The sequence below is a fragment of the Larus michahellis genome, chromosome 15, assembly GCF_964199755.1.
Source record: "Larus michahellis chromosome 15, bLarMic1.1, whole genome shotgun sequence".
Classification (NCBI taxonomy): domain Eukaryota; kingdom Metazoa; phylum Chordata; class Aves; order Charadriiformes; family Laridae; genus Larus; species Larus michahellis.
This window is the reverse complement of record NC_133910.1, coordinates 8,142,874-8,159,653: the sequence shown is the minus strand read 5'-3', so window position 1 is coordinate 8,159,653 and position 16,780 is coordinate 8,142,874. Positions and strand designations below refer to the sequence as shown.

The 16,780-nt window shown below is 48.4% G+C and overlaps 2 protein-coding genes across 10 annotated transcripts; both read left to right on the top strand.

Annotated features, from left to right (window-relative positions):
- The first annotated feature begins 215 nt into the window (after nt 1-215).
- Nucleotides 216-10,620, top strand: C15H9orf78 (chromosome 15 C9orf78 homolog). 9 transcript variants are annotated; one of them, XM_074608437.1, is made up of 13 exons: nt 477-732; nt 1,661-1,934; nt 2,190-2,480; nt 2,729-2,814; nt 3,356-3,490; nt 6,695-6,754; nt 6,862-6,913; nt 7,122-7,192; nt 7,272-7,349; nt 7,787-7,984; nt 8,235-8,371; nt 9,125-9,223; nt 9,667-10,620. In XM_074608437.1, the coding sequence occupies exons 3-13, from the start codon at nt 2,280-2,282 to the stop codon at nt 9,756-9,758; spliced, it is 1,209 nt and encodes a 402-aa protein (XP_074464538.1). In that variant the 5' UTR covers nt 477-732; nt 1,661-1,934; nt 2,190-2,279; the 3' UTR covers nt 9,759-10,620. The 9 variants fall into 9 exon arrangements, with proteins under 9 accessions (XP_074464542.1, XP_074464545.1, XP_074464541.1 ...); XM_074608439.1 differs by lacking the exon at nt 477-732 and adding an exon at nt 1,010-1,209; XM_074608441.1 differs by lacking the exon at nt 2,190-2,480 and having other exon boundaries at nt 216-732.
- Nucleotides 10,621-11,056: 436 nt separating this feature from the next.
- On the top strand, nt 11,057-16,548 carry LOC141751530 (torsin-1A-like). The gene is made up of 5 exons (XM_074608526.1): nt 11,057-11,328; nt 11,839-12,104; nt 13,787-13,962; nt 14,051-14,178; nt 15,158-16,548. Exons 1-5 carry the CDS (start codon nt 11,109-11,111, stop codon nt 15,406-15,408), a joined length of 1,041 nt encoding a protein of 346 aa, XP_074464627.1. The 5' UTR covers nt 11,057-11,108; the 3' UTR covers nt 15,409-16,548.
- Nucleotides 16,549-16,780: the final 232 nt, after the last annotated feature.

The following is a 16,780-nucleotide window of genomic DNA, read 5'->3' as shown; positions in this document are numbered from 1 at the left end:
TGCCTGGGCTGCGAATGCAGAGAGGGCAGAGCCGGTCCCTGCCTGGGCTAAAGCGGGCTGAGAGCGGTCACCACTCATCACCCTAATGAGGGCCGCGAGCGGGAGAGTTAAGGGGGTGCTGCCGCCGGGCGGCTGAAGGCTGGTCCTGCAGGGGGGGAGCCGCGCGTGCGCCGTGGCCACGCCCCCGGCGGCGGTGTGCGTTGGCTCCGCAGCTCGTGCTCATGCGCGACTTCGCGGAGACCGGTCCGGCGCCGGCCTCGGGAGAGCGGCAGCCGGAGGGTGAACCAGGACCGCCGGGACTCCGGCGAGCTCCCCGCCACCTCGAGCGGGATTGGTGCCGCCCGCCCGGCCTCGAGAGCGGCCATCGGCGCTCCCATACCGGCTCTTACGCGTTACCGCGCCCCCGTCAGTGCCCGTCAGTTTCCGGGTGTCCATGTCCGTGGTCCTCCAGGACCCCGGAAGTGCCCCCTCAGTCCTCCGACGCGCGTCTGTACGACACTTTAGTCCTCCATTAGCCCCCTCAGTCCGCCGACGCGCGTCTCTGTGGCACTTTAGTCCCCCAGGACCCCGTAAATGCTCATCAGTCTTCTGGAAATCATATGCTTCCAGCACTCTTCCAAAACACGACTAACAGTTAACCACAAAAATATCTGAAGATCGCAAAAATAAAGCGACCCCTGCGGGGAACTCTCTTCTCTACAGCAACAACTGGACAGACCTCAAACAAAAGCGGTAAGAGAATCACCAGAGGCGAGTCCCAAATGGAAATAAAAAGCGGCGGCGCTTCGCCCGCTGGGAACTTAAGGCAAGAGAAATGGACCGACTGCTCCTGTGGCCGCCTTTATTTCTTCCGGGGGGGTTGGCCCCGCCCCTTTCCCAGGGGATTGTGGGAAGGGCGGTGGGCGGGGCCCCGAGGGCGGTGGGCGGGGCCCCGAGGGCGGTGGGCGGGCCCCCGAGGGCGGTGGGCGGGGCCCCGAGGGCGGTGGGCGGGGCCCCGAGGGCGGTGGGCGGGGCCCCGAGGGCGGTGGGCGGGCCCCCGAGGGCGGTGGGCGGGGCCCCGGGTACATGAGCCACGGGCTCGGGGCGGGAGCTCGTTCTGCGGCCGGGCTCTGCGGGGGCCGGTGGTCCGCTCCGTCCTTCATTTGGCTGTAGCTCCGGGGCGGGCTCAGCAGCTCGGGCGGGTGCGTTTTGGCGTTTAGAGAGGCGGAGGTGAGAAGGCTGAGCTAACACCTTCAGGACCAGTAAACATCCAGCTGCCTGTATAGTAGAAAGTTGACTTGCAGGCTGCTTTTTTGTTTTTTCCAGGTCAGTAACTTTGTAATGAGTGTTTATGGCGTGCCCGGATGGTTTAATAGTATGCTTTTCTTTATTCAAGGAGTGCTGCATTTTCTAGAATTCCTGACTTTATTGATGATAGAACTGTGGGGTTTTTTCACCAGTTTTGCAGTATGCGGTGTAAGTTGCTGACATTGTTTCTCATTGTTTCAGGGAGGAGTTTTAAGGTCAGGGTAGAGCAGAGGGCGATCCAGGAGCTGTCTCCTCTGAGTAGGTAGAAGAAGCGGGTTACTCTTCAGTACAAAGCACGGTCACTGCCCCAGTCCTGGCCATACCGTTCCTGACACACTCCACAAACACTTCTCCCCTGTCCCTCTCACACCAGGCAGGCTGGGAGGGCTGCCCAGCTCCCCTCGGACCCGCGGCAGAGCGCTCTGCTCACCCCTGCCTCCTCACCATGACTAAAACCCCCTTTTTGGGGCAAAACAAGGTACCATGTGAAGAGCCACACGCAGCCGAGCCTTCGAGCCAGCATCGCAGAGGCAAAGGGACATTTATTGTTACTGCTGGAGCTGAGCGGTGGGTGCGTGGAGAGGCCGGGGATGCTGAAAAGCAGCTCCCAGTGCCCCCGTGGTGACTGAAGCCAGTCCCAGACCTCAGTGAGTATTTATACTGGATAAACTGGGGGTACTGGGAGGTGGGAGCTCCTGGCCCAACTGCAAAGGAAGACGCACAGCTCAGGAGACAGTGGGTCTGTGCTGGGCGGGACAATGCCCTGACACCCCCCTGGGTGAGCGGAAGGGCCCTCACCCAGGGGAGCGCAGGGGTAGGGACACCTGGCAGAGCAGCAGAACAAAAAGACAGCCAGCCAAACTTCCTGTGTTCCCACCAACATGGCTGTTATCTATCGCCAGCACAACAGAGGTAAAGCTCACATCGCTCTCCTGACCCAGGAGTGACCCCCTCCTCTGCTGAAGAAAAGCAGTCAGTTGGGACAGAGTCTGATGCAGGAGAAATTGCTTCGTGTATCACCACAAGGAGCTCTCTGCTGCCTTGTTCTGGGATGCTCAGACAGACCCCATCTATCTTGGTCTTCTTCCATCTGTCAGCAAGGAGAGGGACGTATGGCTCACGGCTTGACTTTCTGCGCTTGCAGTGCTCTTGCATCTGATGTACCCTACCAGGCCACACATGAAGCCCTCTGGGTAGGGGATGTCTTTAGAGATGCCCAAGGCTGGAGTAGCAAAGGTCCCACCTGAAACGTGTTGCCAAAGGTGGCTGACAAGGGTGTGATGAAAGCTGGAATAGCAAGGGGGGCAAGGCTGGGGAGCAGTGACAGCTAAAGCAAGAACCTTTCACAGAGCAAGGGGCTGTCTAAGGGAGGTGCTGGAGGTGAGGAAATGTCTCCTGTGGAAGGACAGAGGACTAATATTTCCTTCTCTTTCCTTTGAAGGGTCTCCTCCAAATCGCAAACGTCCGCTCAATGAAAAAGCAACAGATGATTATCACTATGAGAAATTCAGGAAGATCAAAGGACAGGTAATAATAGTTCCTTCTTTTTCTTCAGAAGGGTTTCCTCCAAATTGCAAACATCCACTCAATGGAAAAGCTAGAGATGATTCTTACTACAAGAAATCCAAGAAGATGGAAGGACAGGAAGGAATAGTTCCTTCTCTTTCTTTAGAACTGTCTCCTCCAAATTGCAAACTCAATGAAAATGCTATGGGTGATTATCACTATGAGAAATTGAAGATAAGTAGGTGATACTGAGGAAGGTAGACCAAAGTCTTTGCATTTGTTCTTAATTTTCATTAATAAGAAATTTTGTGTCAGTATATCTCTTCCCCCCTGTAGACTTATTCCTGTAGCCCTTCACTGCATTTATTATTAGGTGTGAAGACCCTTCACAAAAGAGTCCGCAGCTCCAGTCCCTCCGGCAGCTGCAACTTCAGAATTGATATTGCCAGTTTTCTAAACTTCTAATACCTAAAAAAAATGGTGGATAGTTCCAGTGTGAACCCCCTCTTTGATTCCCACCTTTCTTTTTTCAGTACAATTGTTTCTTTCTTTTTTTTTTTAGATTTATATTAAAGAGAAGTCCTACCATGGCACGCGCACACGTAGCAAGCTATTGTTTCCTGAAGACAAGTCCGGAGACTTGGTCCCACAGCTCCACAAGACTGGCAAGTTCCCTGTATATTCATGAAAAAAGAAGGTTTGTTTGCATGTTTGTTTTTTAAGTTACCTAATTCTTCAAGAGTGGGAAACTTCTCTGTAACACAGGCCTCGCCAACCTGCAGCTCACAGTGTTTAGTTTCTTAATATCACACTTCCAATTAAAGTGACACATTTGAGCAGGATAAAATGACAGCAAGAAATAGATCAGATGGGGTGGGCAAAGGCTTACTTTATGGACGTGTGCAGGGTACATCAGCATGGAAGAAGAGTTTCTGCCCCTCCTCTATGGAGACAGGCAGTATTTTCTTCAAAAAACAAACATGCAAACCCATGCACAATAGCTAAAGGGGAAAGGACTGACAACCAGAACACCCTGTACCTTGGCACCTCTCCTATGGAATCCAGGTGAGGACAGATGTCTCTTGTAACCCCCATTTTCACCAGCGCTCACCTGCGGGGGTGTGTTTTCCTAGGACAAGAACGGAGAGTTCCTTTCAGTTACACGCCAGATTTGCTCTCACAGGTTGTAAGAAGATAAATTAGTATGTTTTGTGTATTAGAGATTAAGATATCCATCTTCAAGGTTCAAAGAGATCAACACAAGTCTAAATCAGGAGCCAGTCATGTTAGCCAGCGCAGCTCTGACCCGTTGTTAACCCATAGGGAAGCGAGCCAGGCAATGGGGAGGAGAGGGAAACGCACGAATAAAGGTAATGATCAGAACAATGAGGGATGTGTCTGGATCATGTAGCATCTCTGAATGATGCAGAGTCTAATAGCAATGGATAAAAACTCCCATTAACTCCTACATGCCTTGCATCATACATAACTTAACTGCTTTTGTTTACCACAAATACTCTGTTCTCCCTGAACCTGAGCAGACTGGTAAACCACGCGTTCCCCCCTAGAAACGGGGTTCTGCGCTAGCTCAGCAGGCAGGGCGGGAAAACAAACATTTCTCTACACTCTGTTTTCACATTTTGAGGACATTTGAAAGAATTCCCAGCGTTATCTGGTCTGAATCACTGACAGTGGGGAGAAAACAAGAAAAAAAAAAAAAAAAAAAGGATAAATGAATAAGCCATATCAGCAACACTTATCTTGTGAGCTGCAGAGCTTGCCTAGCACCGTGCCTTGGCAGAAAACAAACCTCAAGGATAATTTTATAACAATGTTTTTCCAATGCTCTTTGGAACTCAATAAACTGAACTGGAGGAGCAACGCAAAATTGAAGGGGGAAGGAATCATATTTACATGCCAGAAAACACAACAGGGGTTGTAACCAGGATCCCTATAACCTGCGGAGAGATGCTGAACAAACAACCGACCAATCTCAGGCACCTTCACTGAGAAGCAAAATAGTGTCACGTAACAGCTGTCGGTTTAAAAGACGAGTGACAAGAGCACAGTATCTTTGACTAACACATAAAAACTGGGACGCTTTCAGGCTCTGAGTTCCTTACTCAAAACTGACCCCTCTTCCCAAGTGCATCGGCTGGTTTAATTTAAAATAAAATAAAAAAAAATTAAAAGTATCCATGCCATGTTTGCTAGTTCATCTTCCTTGCTTTCTTACCCCTTTCCCAGAAGAGGTTTCCCAGAAAAACTAATGAACAAAATATTGTTTTAAAATTGATTCGGAGGAAGGGGAGGGGGGTAGGGGTAGGCCTGGCCCGGCCTGGCCTGGCGGGCGGCCCCTGCCCGGCCGCGGTACTGGCGGAAGAGTGGCGCCGCGCGGCTTCGTCGCGGGTCTGTGGCGTCATCGCCGTGCGACGCGGCCCGGAGAGGCCTCGGGGCGCGGGGGGCCGCAGTGTGGCGGCGGCGGTGGTGGAGCGCAGCAGCCAGGGCCATGCCCGCCAAGAAGTCGTTCCGCCGGCGGAGGGAGGACTCGGAGGAGGAGGAGGAGGACGAGCAGGTGGCGGAGGAGGTCAGGTGGGTGGGGACCGGCAGAGACCCCGTCTGGGCCCGGCCGAACCCGCCGGGAGCCCCGGTCGCTTCGGAGATGGGGGGTCTCTTCCACCGAAGCTCCTCCGGGATGTGCCGGCCGGGAGAGGCGAGCAGCCGGGGCCGGACAGCTCGCGGAGCCCCTCGTGGGATGGAGCAGGGGGCACCGAGAGCCCCGCGAGGTCACCGGGAGCGGCGCAGCCCCGCCGCTGGCCGTGCACGGCATTCCTGACGGATGCGGCCCTTCCCCTCGGGAACTGGCACCCGCAAGAATCTGCCCCGTTATTTTCACCAGCAGTATAATACTAGAGCAACAACTGAGGGAAGTTTGTCGTGGAAGGTTTAAATCACCTAGAATCAGAAAATACTGACTTTGGGAAGCAGCCCGTGAAACCGAGGCGATGCAGGGTGGCTCTGCAGCCCCGCGCACCGGGGTGGTTCCATGGGCTCCAGTTCTGCAGACATAAATGAGAGCGCAATTTCTGACGGATGCAGACAGGGCAGATGGGCCCTTTCGTTTGCAGAGCCCTGCATTCCAAGCAAGATCTTTCTAGTTCTTATTTTGCCTCTGACAAATATGGCATGATGCATAGTTCATGGCAGATAGTGAAAAACGTGCATAATTAGTAAAAGTCCAAATATCTGAAGAAATTATGAGTGCATGTCAGTCTGTATAGAGAGACTTGATCTTTAAATTTACCCTAAACTTTCGTCTGAGTCACTGATGTATGTTGACATCCATTCATCTGTGTTATACCCACTTGAGAGCTGCTGCTAATTTTGCTGCAAATTCTGTGCTTCGTTAGTTCCTCCTTTTCCTGAGAAATGACTGTATGATTTTTATTAGCTAGTGTCAAATTGTTGAAGGCGTAAAGGTGCTCCGCATTAATTCATGTTTCTTGGTGACCCTTTGTTTTCCTGTGAGGAGAATATTGTCTGGAGATCTTCATGGACCAAAACCAACGATGCTGGAGTTGTTTTTCCCATATTGGCTTCTTATTAAAGCCTTTCGATGCTGGGGTGCTTCTTTCCTCAGACGAGGGAAGGCGTGTTGAGGGGACATAGCCAGCAGATGTCATGTGGCTTTTTTTCTAACTGCATAAATAAATGGAATTGCTTAAATAAAGTAAAATAGAAAATATCTATCTAATTTGTAACCAGAAAAATAGACACTGATATGCAGAATTTTAAGGCAAGGCCTGTCTAGAAGATTCCATGTTAACTGCAGAAAATCAAATTAAGTTAATCAACAAAAAACAAAGCATCAAGTACTAGGTGAAATGTTTTTTTTCTTTAGGTTAAAACTTGAGGAAACCAAAGAAGTTCAGAGCCTCAGAAAGCGACCCAATGGGGTGAGGTAAGGGATGTAGCACCAAGGATGTGAAATTGTGTTGTCCCTCGGTGTAACGTAACGGTAAATTCCTTCCACTGAAATGTTTTTACTTTCTTTATCTGCTTGACTAGCGCTGTAGCTCTGCTTGTGGGAGAAAAGTTGCAAGAAGAAGCAACACTTGTGGTAAGTGCTGGACACTTTGATTACCTCAGGGCTAAGATATAACGCTGTGAAAACACCAGTGCGGTCCAGCCCATCGCTGTCTGGCCGGGGGTAGGACTGATGCCATGGCTCAATCCTTCAATGTTCTCTCTTTGTGAATCCAGATCCCGAAGACTAGCATTAAACTCAAGGGAAGCTTGAGGCTTATTCCTTATTTCTCATTTTACAGGATGACCCGTTTAAGATAAAATCTGGGGGAATGGTGGACATGAAGAAGCTGAAAGAAAGAGGCAAGGACAGGTGGGTGCAGATGAGCTCTGAAGACCAAACAACCAACAGCCCCAAACTGAAAACTGTAAACACTGTGGCTTCCATTTAGGATTAATGAAGAGGAAGATCTAAACTTGGGAACTTCCTTCTCAGCTGAAACCAACAGGCGGGATGAAGATGCTGACATGTAAGTTGTGCTGCGTTGGGTCTGGGATGTTGAATTTGAGGTTGGGTGTCCCCTCACAATATGGGTTTTTTCTGTCTTGGATACCGACTCATCCCAGAACATCTCCCGAGTTCTCACTGAAACTTCCACTTGCCCTTTCATCTCCTGGCTACCACTCTTGGGAAGGCTTTTTTATGGATGGGAGGTACCAACCAGCTCGCCTGGCATTAAATAGCAGTGGGAGCCTTCCCTGCTGGTGGTGAACGAGCTTGGAGGATCTGATCAGTTCTTGCACAATTGCTTCGTGCAATTGATGTCAGCCGAGTTCCTTTGGGGAGATTGCTCATTCCTCTCTCCTAGCTCTCAGGACAGGGATGCACCTGTGCCCAGCAGTGCAGCGACACAGTACAGAAAAAAATAATTAAATAACTGTGTGTCCCTCATGCACTTCTGTTTAGGATGAAGTACATTGAGACTGAGCTGAAGAAGAGAAAGGGAATTGTGGAGAACGAGGAGCAGAAGGTGAAGCTAAAAAATGCCGAGGATTCTCTGTACGAGTTGCCAGAGAACATCCGTGTCTCCTCTGCCAAGAAGACTGAGGAGATGCTGTCCAACCAGATGCTGAGCGGCATTCCCGAAGTGGACCTGGGAATTGAGTATGTAGTTCACAGATACGTTGGTTCTGGCCTGAATTGCCAGGATGGGCAAGTACTGATGGGCAGAGTACCGGTATGGCTGGAGCAGACAGCCCCAGTTGGGCTCTGGGATGGGAAACAAAGCCTCTGTTTCTAGAGCACTGCCTTCTCTCTCAAAAAACATATTGCATACTATAGTAGTGTTAATACTATCCCCTAAATCTACCCTTCTAAATATTAATGAGGGTTTTCTTTGTTGTTTTCCTCCTAGTGCAAAAATAAAAAACATCATCTCAACTGAAGAGGCCAAGGCCAAGCTGCTGGCAGAGCAGCAGAACAAAAAGAAAGACAGTGAAACTTCCTTTGTTCCCACCAACATGGCTGTTAACTATGTCCAGCACAATAGATGTAAGTCTCACATAGCTCTCATGACCCAGGTGTGATCCTCTCCTCTGCTGAAGAAAAGCAGTCAATTGGGATAGAGTCTGATGCAGGAGAAATTGGTTTGTGTATCACCACAACCAGCTGCCTTGTTCTGGGATGCTCAGATAGACCCCATCTGGCATGGTCTTTTTCTTCCATCCGTCAGCAAGGAGAGGGACATATTACTCATGGCTTGACTTTCTGCTCTTGAACTCCCAGCTGACACCACCTCATAAATTTCCAAAAGTTTTTCTTTAAGTTGTGTCTTGAGCGTGTGCTGGAAATGCCTGCCTCATCTGCCATTACAAATGATGGTTTGTAATTGACAAAATCCATTTTGTCAGCTGCCCAGGCAGACAGGTGGTCAAGCAAACATAGACCTTACTAGACGGGAGATGGGAAGTAATTTCTGGGAGAGCCTCTCATACGGCAGCCGTCTGGAGGAAAGGCAGCCTTCTGCTGTGCCTAACCATGCTTACAGGAGAGTTTTGGAGTCAGATTTCTGGGTTCCGAAGGAAATGAGTCTTTGGGCCACTTCTGATGAAATAGTGCTACTGAAATTTGCTGTCTCCCATCTTGCCTGTATTGATTATGCATAGAAACCAATTACGGAAATGCTTGTTTTGAGGTTCTGTTGTTTCTGCTAAAAATCAGTTGTCACAAATGCCATAGAATTATGTCCCTCTGCATACCACTGCTCCAGATAACATTCCTCATCTGATGTTTTCCTTCTTTCAGTTTATCATGAGGAGCTAAACGCACCAGTGCGAAGGAACAAAGAAGAGCCAAAGCCCCGTCCACTGAGAGTGGGGGATACGGAGAGGCCAGAACCTGAGCGTATGTTCCTTTATCTGAAATGTCATAAGGAGAGACACTGAAACTCTTCAGGGGTCTTGCACAGAGAAATGATCTGGCTTTTCTTACCTTCTCTTCTCTGGGTGCCCTGAAATAGTGGGGAAATGGAGCAATTTGAGTCCATGAGAGGCTATTGCATGTGATGTACACTACCAGGCCACACATGAAGCCCTCTGGGTAGGGGATGTCTTTAGAGATGCCCAAGGCTGGAGTAGCAAAGGTCCCACCTGAAACGTGTTGCCAAAGGTGGCTGACAAGGGTGTGATGAAAGCTGGAATAGCAAGGGGGGCAAGGCTGGGGAGCAGTGACAGCTAAAGCAAGAACCTTTCACAGAGCAAGGGGCTGTCTAAGGGAGGTGCTGGAGGTGAGGAAATGTCTCCTGTGGAAGGACAGAGAACTAATATTTCCTTCTCTTTCTTTTGAAGGGTCTCCTCCAAATCGCAAACGTCCGCTCAATGAAAAAGCAACAGATGATTATCACTATGAGAAATTCAAGAAGATGAATAGGCGATACTGATGAACATGGGCTGAAGTCTCTGCAGTTGCTCTTAATTTCCTCCAATAAAGGATTTTGTGTCAGTGACCTGAAATGGATGTGCGGAGAGTCACTACCTTCACATGCTGGTGTTACCTACAAAGCTTTTCTTGTGACCCTGTAGTGAATCACTTGGCAGGTGATCGTGAACTCTTTGGTCCATAAAATCTTGTATATAGGTTATTTTTAGTTACAAACCTTTTAGAAGAACGTGAGCTTTCATGGTTGGCATTCTTTCACCCTCTTAAAAAATAGTAAAAAAAGAGATCCTTTAAAAGCAGCAGTGCTGTTTGCCTTGTAAGAATAAAGGGAAGGGTGAAAGCTGGTTTGCTGGAATGTAGCTTTGTTGGGGACTTTGCCTTTGTTCCCAAGGGCCTGAGCTCTGCAGAGTGTGTAAGGCTGAGATGCTGCAGCCGTGTGTTCGGTGCCGCTGCTCCTCAGCCTGGATTGCAAGTGCTCGGGGAGAAATCAGCGCTGGCTGTGCCTGGTGCTGCCTCGCCGGGCCCGTCCTCAGCGCAAGGAACGAAGCAGATACACAGCGCCGGGGATTTTATATCATGCGCCGTGTCGTTTTGTATCTTTTTCCCCCTGTAGACTTACTTCTGTAGCCATTCGCTGCATTTTATTTTAGCTAAGAAGAGAACTTGATCAGGTTGTTAACTGTTGGATTTGAGGAAAATCTCACTTTCAGCTCTCAGGACAGGGTCGCTATGGCAGCTGATGAAGAAGCCAGAGGCCCCGCAGCCAGTGTCAGCCATGTCTGCCCAGGAGGTATGATGTGCGGGAGTTTGAAGGCAAGATTTGTAACCTGAAAATAATAAAAGTGTTTTTAAGTGCTTGTAAATGACGTTTTTTCTTCTGGAATGCACGCTGATGGTTTCTGGGTTCTGGTGGTAACAAATGTCAGGGTCTCCCATGGCAGGTGTCCATGTCCCATCACTCAGGAGCAGAAACTCCGGGGAGGCTGGTGGGGTGCGGGGGGAATAGCTCCAGATTTTACTTTTTTTCAGAAAAGGGGAAAAGTCTCTGGGCCAGGTAACCGTGCAAGGTTGTCTCTGAGCCTGTGTCCCCGTGCAGTCCGGGGCGGCATTCCCCACGGGTACCTGCCGACACGGCCCTAAGCTGACGTCCGAGCGTGCGCGCAGCACTTCATCAAGCGAACCACGCGAGGCCGCCATTTAGCTAAATTACAGCCGCGGGTGCCTGTCCAACATGGCGGCAGGCCTCAGCCTCAGCCCCGCCTTTGCCCGCAGCCAAGATGGCGGCGGCGGAAGTGGCGCTGCGGAGCGGAAGCGGCGGCGCGGCGGGGCCGGCGGCGGAGCCGGGCGGGCCATGAAGCTGCGGCGGGGCGCGCTGCGGGAGGCCCTGGGGTTGGTGCTGCTGCTGCTGCCGCCGCTCCTCGGGCCGGCGAGCGCCGTGGAGCCCATCAGCCTAGGGCTGGCGATCGCGGGCGCCGCCGCCTCGGCCCTTACCGGCTTCATCTCATACCCGCGGCTCTACTGCTACTTCAGGGAGTGCTGTCTCCAGCGGCACGACCGGCGCGTCGCCGCCGGTGCGGGGCTGAGGGGGTGCTGGGGGCTGGGGTGGGCTGAGGGGACGTTGCGGGGGTGGCGGGAGGGTGTTAGGGGGGTCCGGAGGCTCCGAGACCGGCCAGGGCCTGTGGGGGCATCCCCGTGGGGCCTGTGGTGTCTCCCTGTTGGGGTCTTTCTGTGGAGGCCTGCCCGTGGGGCCGGTGGGAGTCTCCCTGTTGGGGTATCCCTTTGGGGCCTGTTGGGCCTCCCTGTGGGGTTCTGCCCGTGGGGTCTGGTGGGTCTCCCCGTGGGGGCCTTGCCTTGGGGTCTGTTAGGCTTCCCCGTGGGGGTCTCCCTATAGAGGCCTGCCCGTGGGGCCTGTGGGCTCTCCCCGTAGGCCCTGGCTCCAGCCTTGTGCCCCCTGGCCTGGGACTGGCAGCCTGCAGGCCAGGGCGGGTGGTGGACTTTCCTGTACGGAGGGAGGAGAAGCCGGCGGGACCCCCTGCCACTCTCCCTCCTCTGTGTTGACAGAGTGGTCTCTCTTCGTCCAGCTCTGGAGGAGAATTTGGACAAGAGGCTGTTTGGGCAGCACCTGGTGAGCAAGGTGGTTGTAAAGGCCGTGAAGGGCTTCTTGAACAACAGCAACGTCAAAAAACCTCTCACCCTTTCCTTGCACGGGTGGACTGGAACAGGCAAAAACTTTGTCAGTAAGATAGTTGCTGAAAGCATTTATAAAAGAGGTCTGCAGAGTAAATATGTCCATCAGTTTGTGGCGACTTTACACTTCCCTCACGCTCACAACATCAATCACTACAAGGTAAGAATGTGCTGTGGAAACCATGGCAGTGGGGCAGAGCTCTACTGCAGTGACTGTTGTGTTGATCTATAAATGTTATGGCACAATCGATACTAGAAACCTAGATACTGCTTTTTGCAGCAAAATGTGACAGTTTTGCAATCTGTACAGAACTGGGTAAATCCTAACATCCATTAGGACTGGTGTTCCTTCTCTTTAGGGAAGAACGATATGGGTTTTTTTTGTTCTACAGTTTGCTTAGAGATGTAACTGACGTAACGATGAGCATGACTGAGCAGGATTCCGTGGTTGGGTGATACACTGGTGGGCACTGTGTAAAACTAATAGTTCATGACTCTGGGGAACTACCTGCTGACCTCCAATGTGTCAGGTGCTGTCGCAAGCTGACACATGTTCTCTGAGGCATGCTTGTGCTTTTCAGTTTGACTGCACACTGAGGAGGTTATTTAGTTTTTCTATGCATCCATTTCCCAGCTGTAAAACGAAAAAATACTCTGTTGTCAGAAAGGTACAAATAAATGTATTTGGAAATGTTCTGCCCGTTCGTGTCAGTGCAGTGCTGTAGGCAGGTGGATATCATGTGGAGCAGTAGCTCAGATGCATGTTTTCTGTGGTTTTTTTTGTTCTAACTAACTTCTTTAACAGCAGAGTTTGAATGAGAACCACTGTCTTTTGTAGTACTAAATGTTTATGTTCTGTTTATATGTTAAAAATGGGAATGGGATGGTTTACAAACCTGATTTCTAAATGGAGGAAATATCCATTTCCTCCTTTACAGCTTACTTTCCCTCTTGTTTCAACTGAGCTGTTTTAAAATAAAACAGATCCTTTTCTGCTTTTGTGTCAAGATGATTACCCTTGGGAAACTTGCTGCCCAAGGCAGTAGACGGAACTGTTGCTTCTCACCCACAATACACCCGATGCCACCTTCCTGTTCTGCCTCTGCAGTTCAGGGACTGAGTAAACAGTGAATATAAAAAAAAAGATGGATCATTGAAAACGGTTAGAACGGTTACTTCTCATTCATCTGCCAGCAGATAGACCTGTTTTTTTTCCAGTTACTTCATTATTGATCTTAAATGTAACACTTAAGTGAGAGAATCTTTAAATACAATAAACCATTAGCCCTTCTGAACAACACTGTCATTTAAGAAGGGCTTGTAATTGTCTTCATTTAACTTCTGAATGATTAAAACACAGGGTTGAGGGCTGAATTCTGTTTTGACTTTTGCCAGTGACTGCAGGTGTAATTTCTCACTGGTGCTGTTCAGGTAATTAATAGTCATAATTTTGGTGCCTAAGGATGTTTAGACCAAAGTGCAGCCAAAAGTAATTGTTTTGCATGTCAGGGCTTTGCTATGTGTTGCTATTCCTTGGTGGTACCTGTCCTTTGTCCTGCTGTGTGCTTTCATTTTTGCTGTGCTTACAGCAATATCTTTCTTGCGAGGAGATTTCCTGCTTGTCCCATCCTGTCTCTTGGTGTCTTGAATTTTTTTCAGAACCAGCATGAGATTCTGTTAGTTTTATTTACAGCTTTTAACCATGTTTTAGTCAAGAAGCCAAAAGTGTTAAAATGACACAATTGAAATGACTCTTTCAGGGCAAAAGTCAATAAGCAGAAGTGCTATTTTCTGTCTTTTCAACGTAACTCTTTGAATATCTTTTATTTTTATGCTGCTCAGGACCAGTTGCAGTCGTGGATTCGGGGAAATGTGAGCATCTGTCCCAGATCGCTCTTCATATTTGATGAAATGGATAAAATGCATGCAGGACTCATTGATTCCATCAAGCCATTCCTGGACTACTATGAGTTTCTGGATGGGGTGTCTTACCGACAAGCCATCTTCATATTCCTCAGGTAAGTGCCTTCTCAGGTTTGCTGTTCTGTACACATGACGTGTTTTAAAACTACCTCTAGCTACAATCTTTGTTTTCTCTTAACTTAGCAATGCAGGAGCTGAAAAGATAACAGAGGTGTCACTAGATTTCTGGAGAAACGGGAAGAGAAGGGAAGATATACAGCTCCAAGATATGCAAAATGCACTGTCTGTGTCAGTCTTCAATAACAAAAATAGTGAGTAAAACTGTGATTGCTTTTGAGGTGGTAAAAGTTCCGCAAAAGGGATGGGCTGCATTTAGCTGCATTTTTTACAGCTATGGTTTCTACTTGATCTGGCCCTCCAGTTTTTGGCTAGCAAGGAGCTACGATGCAGTTTTGGGGCGTACAGATGGCTCTTGAGATGAAACGAAGGTTAAGGAGCCCTGTGTACACCTTGGCTACCAGCACATTTGCTGTCCAGTGGATTGCATATGTTGGGGGAAGTCTACGCTGTCCACTTGTTGATGTACTAATGGGCTAAAGAGAATGCAAACGGAAGTCTAGACAGTAAGGCAAGATATTGCATTAGCTGAAAAGTCCTTAACCAATAAAATTTTTTATTATGGGGAAACCGCTTCCTTGGTCCACAATCCACTTAGGCTTTCTTGCTATTATTTAGTTATTTAGGAGCAGTTATTTAGGAGCTATTTATGGGGAACAAGCTGACATGCCAGCCCTGCTGTGGGCAGTCCAGTGTCTCCTAGGTTTTCTCGCACAGGACTTCTGGTGAAAAGGGTTTTTAATATAATTATGGTCTAAAAGTAGCATCGAAAGCAAACCTATTGCGTTTTTTTAAAAGGTTAGGTGCAGTCTCTGAAAAAAGGAGCAACGCAAGCTGGTCTGGGAGACCTGATAAGATAGAAAATCTGTTCTTCTCTAGGTGAGAGAGGGGAAGGTATGAGACTGGCACCTGGGGAGCAAGGCTTAAATGCATTCAGTCAGAATTCATTTATTTGGCTCCAATGGACCACATTTGTATGTCTGTACAAAACTTTATGTACAAAGTACCATGAGAAGGGGCTTATATTTGGGCTTACCTGTGCATTATAGGGCCCTAAAAACACAGGTGAATTCTTACTGGTATGTAGCAGAGGGCTATGATACGCCTCTTGCTGTCATTTAACCCACAGTAGCGTTTAGAGTAGAAACAAACCTCTTCTCTTTCCTTTTGTAGGTGGATTTTGGCACAGCACCTTGATTGATAGAAATCTCATTGACTACTTTGTTCCCTTCCTGCCACTGGAATATAAACATGTGAAAATGTGCGTCCGGGTGGAGATTGAATCACGTGGCTATGCTGTGGATGAAGACATTTTAACCAGAATAGCTGATGAAATGACCTACTTCCCCAGAGAGGAGAGAATTTATTCAGATAAAGGCTGTAAAACTGTGGATGCAAAGCTGGATTATTACTATGACTTCTAATGCTTTATTGCTACAACCTGCAAAGAAGCAAATTTAACTTAATTACAAAGTGGAGAACCTGGGACATTTCATTTTTAAGACCTTTTTAAAGAAAGGAACGTTACTTTTTAACTGGTGTGTAAATAAGCGGCAGTGCTTCTGTGTTTTTATTCTGTCACTTAGTCATGGCTCCCAAGTACTTCGGCCTTGTGTTGCCAAGGTAAGAATGAACTGTGTTGTGACTGTGGAGGTCTGTGTCTGACAGCGCTGAAGATTCCTCTTGGATCGTGTCTTGATCACCAGAACCATTTGGCAGACTGTTGGCATGTATAGAAGGACTGAGATTATGACCGAATTTTAGTTGGGTTTTGGTTTGATGTGGACAATCTCTATACAGTATTCAGAATTTTAATCAAAGTTCCTATGTCTGTGAAAATCTTCATTCGGCTTGCGTGGGAATATTCCTATAGCCGCATTAAAAATAGAATATGTGTCTTTTCTCCTTAAACAGCTTGGTTCCAGTAAAGATAATGGGGGGGATTCTATAATTATAAAAATCTGGAGTCTTCTATCCAATATCATGCGGTACCATTGTCTTTTCTCAAAACAGTGGTATAAATTGGCCTCCTGCATGTCAAACCGAGAATATGAAACTCATTGGTGTGAATAGTGTTCAGAGGGCGGGCTTAATATTACAGGGAAGTGAGTTAAAATCCTTGACTGCCACATCAGTGCAGCTGGTTCCTATTTTGGATTATTTTTTTATGTATAATGTTGCCCACAGCGTGCTTTCCCAGGAGTGATCTCAGGAGGGAGAAAAGTGTGCTTTCTGACTGGTGAGTCAGCCTCACGGACAGGGTATAACTTAATGGAAAACATGTACAGGTTAAATTTTAAACCAAGGAAATGGAAAAGAGGTTTTTCCTCTTCACCTACATGTAGAATTCAGGGGCCAGCTTGCAGGGTTTTCCCTTTTTCCTGTTCTCGTAATGATGAAGATGGAGCCAAAGGCGTTTTTCGGAGGGGGGAAAAAAAAAAAAAAAATGTGTCAACTGAAGTTACTGTGAAGAGTGTCAGACTTGTTTCTAAATGTGAGCACTGCAGAAGCTTTTTTTTCACTCCAGTTTCTATTCAAAATAAACTTTTCTCATCAGAAATGTATTTCTTAGCTACCTTCTGGTGTTCTTTGCATGGAGTGATTTGATGTTCTACTTGTTGCAGAAGAGCATACTACGTTTCTGGCTGAAGCGTTCAGCTGTGCTTGAATACAGGTATCTCCCTTCTTGAGTTCAAAGGGAATAGATATGGGGAGGAGATGTGACTCTCTGCTACCCGCTGAAAGGGAAACAAATGAAGTTTGGAGTGGAAACTGCACTTCTAGACCATCGGTACT